The 10291-nt window shown below is 38.4% G+C and overlaps 1 protein-coding gene across 1 annotated transcript; it reads right to left on the reverse strand.

The window, feature by feature from the left end:
- Positions 1-282: 282 nt before the first annotated feature.
- alas1 (aminolevulinate, delta-, synthase 1) lies at positions 283-6048 on the reverse strand. Its single transcript, XM_030134775.1, has 11 exons — positions 5885-6048; positions 4224-4464; positions 3926-4108; positions 3690-3830; positions 3340-3559; positions 2653-2837; positions 2311-2490; positions 1930-2094; positions 1139-1407; positions 859-1021; positions 283-614 (listed from the first exon to the last, which is right to left on the reverse strand). Exons 2-11 carry the CDS (start codon positions 4432-4434, stop codon positions 454-456), a joined length of 1878 nt encoding a protein of 625 aa, XP_029990635.1. The 5' UTR covers positions 4435-4464; positions 5885-6048; the 3' UTR covers positions 283-453.
- Between the last annotated feature and the right edge of the window lie 4243 nt (positions 6049-10291).

Below are 10291 nucleotides of genomic sequence, written 5' to 3' on the forward strand. Positions count from 1 at the left end.
ACTATGGAACCTCTGAACATCCAAATGGGTCATATCTGATGACCATGAAAAGATGATAAACTGCATTTTACATCAATTATTTACATGAAACGATAGGATTAGTGGATCAACAGTTATTGAACAATTTACATCAGTAGTTGATTTTGGTGGATGTTTAGGTCTTTATGGGTTAAAGTTTACTTTAACAACCCCCCCACCCCATTTTTTTTTTTTTAATCATCATTCAGAATCAAGCCTTTTTAGTCAGAGAAATGACAATTTAACAAACCAGACAGACAGACATTCATTTTCTCATGATTTATTATGGGCATAGAGAACATCTCAACATATAATATCTTAAATAATAATATGTAGGAGGACCTACCAAAGAGAACAAATACATTCTATCACAGTGACAGAGGAATGGGTGCTGAATGTGCATGGGCCTTCTCTCGCTTGCTGTAGTGATTAGTGTTATGCACAGGCTGAGATAGGGTGGCTGAGGCCACTAAAGTAAGACTTTTCTCTTTCACTCATCAGCTCAAAGTGCAGTGGCTGCTGGCAGAATGTACACTCTGCTGATGAGTGGGGTTTCAGGTCCAGACCCACCTCCTTCCATGTGTGCACCAGCCTCTCTGTACAGGGAAAACAGAACAAGTGGAAGTCAGTTAAACTGCATCACACCCAAATGAGTGATTGTACATTTTTCTCTCATGTTTCTTAATCTAATTGATTAGAAAGTCCTTGCCCTTATTCAATAGCTATAGTAGAGAGGGGACAGGAAACAAGAGCATAAAGAGGAATGACAAATGTTTATCTGGACTGGGCACCCCAGGGACTTCTACCATTAAAGTATGAAACATCATTAAACTATCTTACCAACAAAATATTTCATCATCTCCGGGGTGTGATGAGGAGTTGGGGCAATACGTAGAAGCTCTTCTCCCCTGGCTACAGTGGGATAGTTGATGGCCTGCACATATATGTTGTGGCGACTCATCATGATGTCACACACTTCTGTGTTTTTCTCTGCATTTGAAACCTAAAAAAAAAAAAAAAAAAAGACATAATGAACCTCAGAATACAGAGACAGTCTGATTAATTCCTAACTTGGCTACAATGTTCACAACACTATGTCATAAAATAAATCAGAAATTACCCGGACAGGGATGATGTGGCTGGGGCAGTGCACCACTGGTAGGCCTGAGTCCATCAGCATTTGTCTGAGCAGCTTGACGTTGCGTTGGTGTTTCCGTCTTAGTGTACGGCCCTCTTCCCCTTTAAGAACCTGGATTGACTGCCTGGCTCCAGCTAAGAGCATTGGAGGCAAAGAGGTGGTGAAGATGAAACCAGCAGCGTAGGAACGAACCGTGTCAATCAGGGCAGATGTACTCGCGATGTAGCCACCCACACAGCCAAAGGCCTTGCCTAGATGAGAACATGGCAAACGTTCTTTAATTTGGGTTGTTAAAACAGATCAACATGTTTTTTTCCCTGTCCGGTTTTAAAAAAGCTAATCACATCAAAACATTCAATGGTGTGATTAAACAATGCCCTCCAGCGGAAGCAAGCGTTCAGAGAATGGAGAACTGTCAGTTAGAAATTATTGTCCCTCAGCATGACAGTGACAGAGACACTTAATGTGATTCAATAAGAGCTCAACAAGAGCCCCACAGTCGCCTAGCAACAGCAGAGCTGCTTCTACTTCCCAAGTCCGCTGGTGTATTGGGTGACAAAACAGAAGCCTGATCCTGGTTACAACAACAACCAAAGAGCAAGGAGTGTCCAGGTAGTTGGGAAGAGTTGTTTTGATACATATAAAAATATATGTCAAAAAGGAGGAAAACAGTAAAAATAAATTGATAATAAAAATGCTGGCACCTATCAACAACTACTTAATATTTTAGTTTTGAGTTATCACTAATGTGTTTACTTGACTTCAAGACTGACCTAGTGTCCCTGATATGATATCCATCTTATGCATGACGCCATCCCTGTCTCCGATGCCACCTCCTCTGGCACCATACAAGCCCACAGCATGAACCTCATCGACAAAGGTAATGGCGCCAAATTCATGGGCCACGTCACACATTTCTTCCAGTGGACATACAGCACCTGTCCAAGACAGAGAGTTTAGATTTTAATCAACAAAGGAGACATAAAAAAGTAATTTATGTGTAAATTGAGTATTACTTTACAGACAGCTATGAAAAGAACTATTTGCTGGCATTTAATTTAAACTCCTTGACATACGCAGGACTAATCACAATTATACAGGAACTGCCTATAATAAGATTTAAGGCATGAAGGGGGGGATCACCCCAAACTTACCATCCATAGAATGGACAGTCTCAAAGGCCACAATCTTTGGTTTAGTGGGATCTCCCTTCTGCAGCAGCTCTCGAAGGTGAGCCACATCATTGTGGCGGAAAATGAATTTCTTAGCACCACTGTTTCTAATACCCTGGATCATTGAAGCATGGTTTCCTGCATCAGAGTAGATCTCACAACCTAAAATGGATCAGAACAAATAGAGTAAGAATGAGAGATATTAAGGGTTCAGTATGTATCAGAAAACTTTAGTGTCCGTTATTACTGAACAATCAACAATAAATGCACAGACACATTACGCATGTAATAACTGCATATTAATTGTATCATTGTTTTTCATACCAGGCAGCATTTTGGCAAGGGTGAAAAGGGTAGAGTCATTGGCGACAAAGCAGGAGGTGAATAGAAGTGCTGCATCCTTTTTGTGGAGGTCAGCCAGTTCTTGTTCCAGTTCCACATGGAATTTACTGGTCCCAGAGATGTTCCTGGTACCTCCTGCTCCAGAACCATGCCTCTGTAAGGTATCCCTGGAAAGGCAGAAAGACAAAATATTAATTTTATTTGATCATTTTTAAATTATATACAAAAGGATCCTACACATGTCTGTGTCAGATTTAACTTTGATGAGGCCTGAGACTACAGGACATAAGAAATATTAATAATGAAGTAGTAGAGGTGTGGTGAATGACACTTTGCTGCACAGGGAATGTGAGACCAGGGCAAGCTTAAACAAGTTGAAGGGAGGAGAAGAAAAATAACACCTTTACATGGGCCCCTGGAGGTGATGTTGTAACCTACAGCCAACCATCACTCTACACCAACAATAGCTGGATTACCCATGGGTGTCAGGCTGCATTCAATTATTTTGTAGTTTGTCTACACCTTTGTCAGTTTCCACTCTCTCACAGGGACAAAAGGAAATGGACAAACAGCGGGTACTAACAACAAAGAAAAACACTCGTTTCCCACAGGAGTGGACAAAGAACAGTCTTCCCAACACTAAACACAAACAACTCCTTCATTACTCACATGATGGACTGCACGACTCGTGGATGTCGGCTCATGCCCAGGTAGTCGTTACTGCACCACACCGACACCTCCCTCTTTTCATCCAAAGAGCCTGTGAAGTCATCTGCCATGGGGAACTCATTGGCCAGACGGTTCACAGTTTTAAACACACGGTATGTGTGGTCATGCTTCTTCTCTTCTATTTTCTTCTCGAAAAAGTCATCATAATGGATGGGTGACACTGCAAGAACAGGAAACCAAAGCTTACTTGCAGTGTGATGGCTACAGCAATTCTGAAGGAAGACTCCTTTGTCTTTAAATAATGAAACTTCTCCACTTGCTTGAGTTACGGCAGTGCCTAAAACAATTACCTGGTAAATTGTCCTTCAGCAAATGAGAGACCCTTTTAGGTCGTTGTTTCAGGAGGGTTTGCATCAGATTAGTCTGCTTTTCTGGGCTTCCCTTGGTGGTGCTGGCTAAGGAAGGCTGCTTCATCTGTGTAGTGGACACTTCTAATAAAGGTAAAGAGAGGACAATGTAGTATCAAATTAAATAGATATAGGAGCTTCCAAAAGTAAACGCCAGTGAATTCCCGAGGGAGTCTTACCCTTCTGCACAGTGCGGACTTCTTGAACATCCTCTTGGAACTCAATGCCAACTTGGCGAACCACACTGCTGTTCTTTTGGCCCATCTCAGCTGCTAGGAAAGGGCATTTAGAGGCCATCACCTGGCCTGAGGGTGGCATTGGATGGCCAGCGGGGATCTTAGGCTCCTGTTCCTGTTTGGGAGCTGTGAATGATAAGACATACACGATGAAGAAATTGATAATAAGCAGATAATATAAGTCCAGTATTATTTATATTTGGATCAGACTATGTAAAGATTATATGTCTATCACTCTCACCTTCAGTGCCAGACACAATGTTTTCTGTCTTCTGGTGGGAGGAGGAGGAGGAGCAGAGGGCCCGTGCCATTGATGGAGCCATCGGTTTTGAAGCCAGCTCCATCATGATGGGGCATCGCTGAGCATAAACTACCAGAGACTTTTTGGGCTGCTGAAAGAAGGCCTGGGGCACACGAGCCAGGAATGGACAGCGACGCACTATTACATCCATTATCAGCAGTAATGATGATTGTCAAGGGGTCTGAAGGAGAGAGACAGTTACATTTAAATATTTTTATACATTTCAAGAAATTGTTGGGCATAAGGCACAGCATGAATATACCACTTTTTCCTTTTACCTGCAATGCTTTGATCTGTCCTAACAGTTTCAGTGTGGTTTGAGACTAATTTACAAAACAACTGAAGAATGCACAACAAAAAACCTGAATAACATTTGAATACTATTGAATACTATACCTGTTGAATACTATTACTACTGCAGCCTCAACTATACACATGGTCTTCAGTCTTTTTCTGAGCTGCATTACTTAAGAAAAATGCATCATTGAGGAATGCGAGCGTTATCGCAAATTTTTGTAAGGTCACTATTTGGAACATCTGGTTGTGTTTGTATGTAGTCTACATCTTTGCAGATATCAGTGAAGGTCATGAAAACACCAAAGCCCAAGGGAAATTCCACTAAGAGGACCTTGTAATATATTGAAAAACAATGATCTGATATCACCTAGGTCAATAAACGGTGTTAACACGTAGACTAAACTTTAATCCATTTCGACACAAAATACCATACTACAGATATATTTGATGATTGAGGGGAGCGCTTAATGACACAACCTACGACTCATTTTAAGTGTTTGAGTCTCTTTAAACAAAATCGCACTTCTATTGTCACAGATGAACTATTAACGTCAACACAACAGACTTCCGATCATAACACCGCAGTGAGTATGTTACTACTCACTATTTATGTCGTAATGCCAAACCCTACCGTGTCTCCGTGTATTCACCCTCCCCATATTTTACCCGCTAACTCTGCCGGAACCGGCTCCTCACATTCCTAAAGTACTCACTCACACACGTTTTCCTAGAAATCGTGGAACGAGGAAAAACCTGGAACGGAAAATGTGCATTCTCTCTTCTGGGTGGAATATGATCCTGGAGGAAACCTTAGCAGCCATGAGAACTACTGACAACAGTTTTACACTTTTGATTTCATGCAACTTTTCTTATTAAAAATGAGAGGCGTTAAAAATTCAATCAAGATACAGATCACGGTAATTGTTCAGAAAAATGAGAGGAAATGAAATAGTCTTCAAATTACTTTAAATTTCACTTCAGCCATTTTCACAAGAAATTTAAATCACCGGCACGGACTTAATCCTATAGTATAGCAATCGTGGCTAAAGTTAAACAGTGACTTCCTTTAGATAAACTTTAAAGGCAGCGTCTGATTCAGTGCGAGAGGAGACACTGTTTGGCATTCTCGAGAGTCAACTATTGAAAATAACCTGTTACGATAGCAGCTTTTAGGAAAATATAAATTAAAGTCGTGATCTTGCCGGATGACCGAGCCTTGCTAGCTTAAGGCGGCTAGCATTAGCTAAGAGGCAACAACCAGAAGTGAAGATGATGGCAATGAAAGTGGTAAATAGAAAACTTACACTTGATAGCGAAATCCTCCCTTTTAATCGTATTGTACGTAGGACTCTGCAGTGAAGCTTATCTATCGTGTCCCAAAGCCAAATACTCGTTTTCGAGAAGGTACAGAAGATGACTGCCTCGTTATCCTGCACTGAGGACGAACGAAAGGACGAGGAGAGGCAAGAGCTTATATGAGCCGATTCTATCGCCGACGCCACATGGAAATCTCGCGAGAATGTGACGGTGCAATATACGTCAAAAGGTCAGCTCAGTTGCTGTGTCGCGTGACTAACTGTATATGCGTCACCAACCTGTGGAAAAACTTGGATTTTAGAGTGTGTTTAGTCTCATCTCAGACTTCTCATATGTAAACGTGGAACTCAACCTGTAATTAATATAGTTTTTGGCACTTTTTGAAATGTGAGCAGTAGGATTTAAATGGTATTTCATAAACACAGAAAACTTACAAGGACCATTATGCTCCGCTCCGCTCCTTCAACTGTTTACACCTATATCTGATATTTAACATTTAGATGCTTACAAGAATATAGTATGCCAGAAATAAATTGCCAGTTCAATGCACAGTCACCTTAACCAAATAAGTACAGCCTGTTTTCTATCCACATGCGCCCTCTGGTGTTTAAAGACTGAATAGTAAAATCTGTTTGTGTGGCAGTAGGTCAGGGGCGTCAAACTCATTTTGGTTCAGGGGCCACATTCAGCCCAATAAGATCTTAAGCAAGGTTATAATAGTTTTGGATTTTTCATTATAGTTTAGTTTTATTTAGTTTTGACTTTTTTTTTCTCTAATTCAGTTAGTTTTAATTAGTTTTTAGAGCAAGTTTGCTAGTTTTTCTTAGTTTTCGTTATTTTCTAAATGCTTACAGGGTGGGGAAGGAAAATGTACAATATTTTGAGGCAGGGATTGAAAGACAGTGTATGACCAATTAGTTTATTGAAAGTCATGAGAATTTATTTGCCACAAGAAAACTGACATAATAGAAAATGTTTTTATTCTATGTGTCCTCCTTCTTTCTCAATAACTGCCTTCACACGCTTCCTGAAACTTGAGCCAGTGTTCCTCAAATATTCGGGTGACAACTTCTCCCATTCTTCTTTAATAGTATCTTTCAGACTTTCTGGTAATAGTTTTGCTCAGAGTCATTCTCTTCTTTACATTATAAACAGTCTTTATGGACACTCCAACTATTTTTGAAATCTCCTTTGGTGTGACGAGTGCATTCAGCAAATCACACACTCTTTGACATTTGCTTTCCTGATTACTCATATGGGCAAAAGTTTCTGAAAAGGTATGGATAATAGTGTTAGGTATGATTATGACATCAATATATGTTTGGTTTCAAAACAATTGACGTAGTGCCTGCTGAGAAAAAAACAACTAAATGTTCATTGTAAATTTTGCTTCCCCACCCTGTAGTTTTAATTTAGTTTTAGTTTCTTTATATCTTTTAGCTTCTTCACCGTTGAATTAAGATAAATCCCAGACAGGACTCTGCTGCTTTCTCTCAACTTTAGTCCCCATGTTTCCAGGTAGAGTGGGGACCAGAAGACGATCAAACGACAAGTGACAAGAAATGACAGACTGTTAAATATCATATGGGGCCAGCAGCTAAAATTGCTTGAGGGAAATAAATTGATTTTAGATCAATCTGACATTGAGAGAGACGAAAATGAAGGGAATTTTATCCAAATTTTTTATTCGTTTTAGTTAGTTTTGAAAACACCAAATACAGTTTCAGTTAGTTATCGTTTTTTTCTTTTAATTATAGTTTTTATTCATTTCAGTTAACGAAAATGTTTTTACAATTCTAGTTTTCGTCATTTCGTTAGTTGTCATTAACGATAATAACCTTGATCTCAAGTGGGCTGGATCACTAAAATAATAACAGTGACGAAAGTAAAATTAAATGATGTCAGTGTGTACATCTATAACGTTTCCTTAAAAATCTGAATAACATGGACAACTTGAAATGTCTTAAGAAAAACAGGTGCAGTTTTAACAATATTCTGCCTCAGTTTATCATTTACACATGTGCATTACAACTTACTTTATAATCACAAAAACACAAAATATTTACTAACAGGCACAATATGGGTAAAATTGCACTTACATCTCTTAAGACATTTCAGATTGTTCATACTTGTTCAGGATATTCACATTTTTTTGAAAACGGAAAGTTTGTCGATGTAAACATTTTCATGTGATTTTACTTTTTTTTTTTACACTAAAACAACGAGAAAATTTGCAGTTGTCATTATTTATATGTTACTACAATAGTATTTTCCTGGATTGACCCACTTGAGATTATATTTGTCTGTATGTGGAACACAGATTGAAATAATTTTGACACTATTGATTGTTAATATCTTCAGTGTAATTTTTGCATTTCACAAATTCATCCCACGGGCCAGATCTGACCCTTTGGCGGGCCGGATTTGGCCCCCGGGCCGCAATTTTGACATCTGCGCTGTAGATTGTTAATAACAGAAGAAATTGCAAATGTATTAAACGACAAGTCCATTTATTGTCCCTTTCCTCATCACATATACTATGGAGGCAGGATAGTGCTATCAGTTTTGTAGTACACTTATGAATACACTACTTATCCACATTCCAGTCACAATGATACAATAAAACAAGCAAGTAATAAAGAATGTGCAGGATTTAAAATGCGATCATAACAGTAAAGTATTGCATAGCAGTTCTACTTAAGTGGTAGCCTTTACAGAGTATAACTGCAATACGTAAACATGTAATCATAACATTCTCACAAATCTTACATAATGTTTAGGTTACAGCACACATGTATTTGTATTTTTATACCACATTGTCCCTTTATTGGAATGATTTACAAAAGGATCTGAAACTGTCAGAACTCATTACTTCGGGTGAATTTTAATATTAAAAAAACAACATAATATTCTGGGGAAATATGATTGCTTCTGAATTTTGCACTGAAATCATTCTTGAACTGGTCTGTTTTTGCACATAACCAGATATTGTATTCATTTGTAATGTATAAAAGTTGCTGGTTTGTTGTGTCTTTGTTTGTTGTAGATACTCCTATCTTGGCCAGGTCACTCTTGGAAAACAGATTTGTATTCCAATGAGGATTTCACCTGGTTAAACAAAGGCAATATATCAATAAATAATATACTGTATATGTGTGTATAGTGTCCCTTTTTCTGTGGCCTTTTCTGTGCTCAATTGAAGCATAAGCTGCATATGAAACATTTACCAGACCTCCTCATGCATTGTACATCCTCAGTATTGCATACCTTTAACTTAATAAGTTTGTCGACTGTGCAAACAAATGAAAAACTGTACTTGTTCCTCTGCAAGCAATAATTTCAAACATCTCAAAAATAGCAATATGGCCAATATCACAACTGCTGTCTTTGTACACTTTCAGTTCTGCAGCTGTTAAAACTGCCCTTATCTGACATCTGAGCATGTTTCATGTTTGAATATCCTGACATGATGTTTCCATCTTTAACAGTACTTTGCTGCCCTCTGCAGACCTCTTTAGATTTTACCTTGGTTAATTATACAGTTGCAGAAAACATTATTAGACCATCCTTGTTTCTTCAATTTCTTGTTCATTTTAATGCCTGGTACAACTAAAGGTGCATTTGTTTGGATAAATATAATGTTAACAACAAAAATATCTCTTAAGAGTTTAATTTAAGAGCTGATATCTACCTAGATTGCATTAACCCAGTGGTTTTCAACCTTGGTGTCAGGACTCTATGTGGGGTTGCTTGGAATTCAAATGGGGTGGCCTGAAATTTCTAGCAATTAATAAAAATAAAAAAACAACAACTTACAAATAAAAAAATATATGGTGAGTTGAGAGACAATCCCAAACTCTGAAGCTGAAACTGAAGCACTCTGGTACTGTTTATCTTTCAAATGTTCATTGTGGTCGGTTTCAGATGCTGCAGCTCTTTCATAATTCATAGGTTGAGTTATTGTTTGTTCAGTATTAATTATCAGCCTTGTAAATCCAAGTTGGACTGACTGTACATATCCTGACTAAGGAAAATCAAATTCTCACTTTGTGCAGTAATCTACACCTGGCTTTTCTGCCTCCGTCCATAATAATATACATTATATTGACTAAATGCCATCTAAAATGAATGTCTATCTGCAACATAGTATAGCAAAATATTACATGATCAAAAACAAATTAATTTTAGCAAAAATAAGTCTTTGTTTTGAATGTCTGGGGTCGCCAGAAATTTGTGATGTTAAAATGGGGTCACGAGCCAAAAAAGGTTGGGAACCATCGGCATAAGTATTGTTTTTGATGACTTTTGATGGTCTAATAATTTTTTCCGCATCTGTATGTCCATTCCATCTCAAACAGATTTAGCACTTAATTATGCTGCTATTTGTATACACA

Source organism: Sphaeramia orbicularis, chromosome 5 (genome assembly GCF_902148855.1).
Source record: "Sphaeramia orbicularis chromosome 5, fSphaOr1.1, whole genome shotgun sequence".
NCBI classification, from domain to species: Eukaryota; Metazoa; Chordata; class Actinopteri; order Kurtiformes; family Apogonidae; genus Sphaeramia; species Sphaeramia orbicularis.

Bases quoted from the DNA above. Each gene is read 5' to 3' on its own strand.
- alas1 (XM_030134775.1), bottom strand. From the start codon at position 4,434: ATGGATGTAATAGTGCGTCGCTGTCCATTCCTGGCTCGTGTGCCCCAG. The intron at 3,831-3,925 runs GTAAGACTCCCT...TACCTTTATTAG, and splicing joins AGTCCGCACTGTGCAGAAGG to AAGTGTCCACTACACAGATG. The intron at 1,408-1,929 runs GTCAGTCTTGAA...GTTCTCATCTAG, and splicing joins TATCATATCAGGGACACTAG to GCAAGGCCTTTGGCTGTGTG.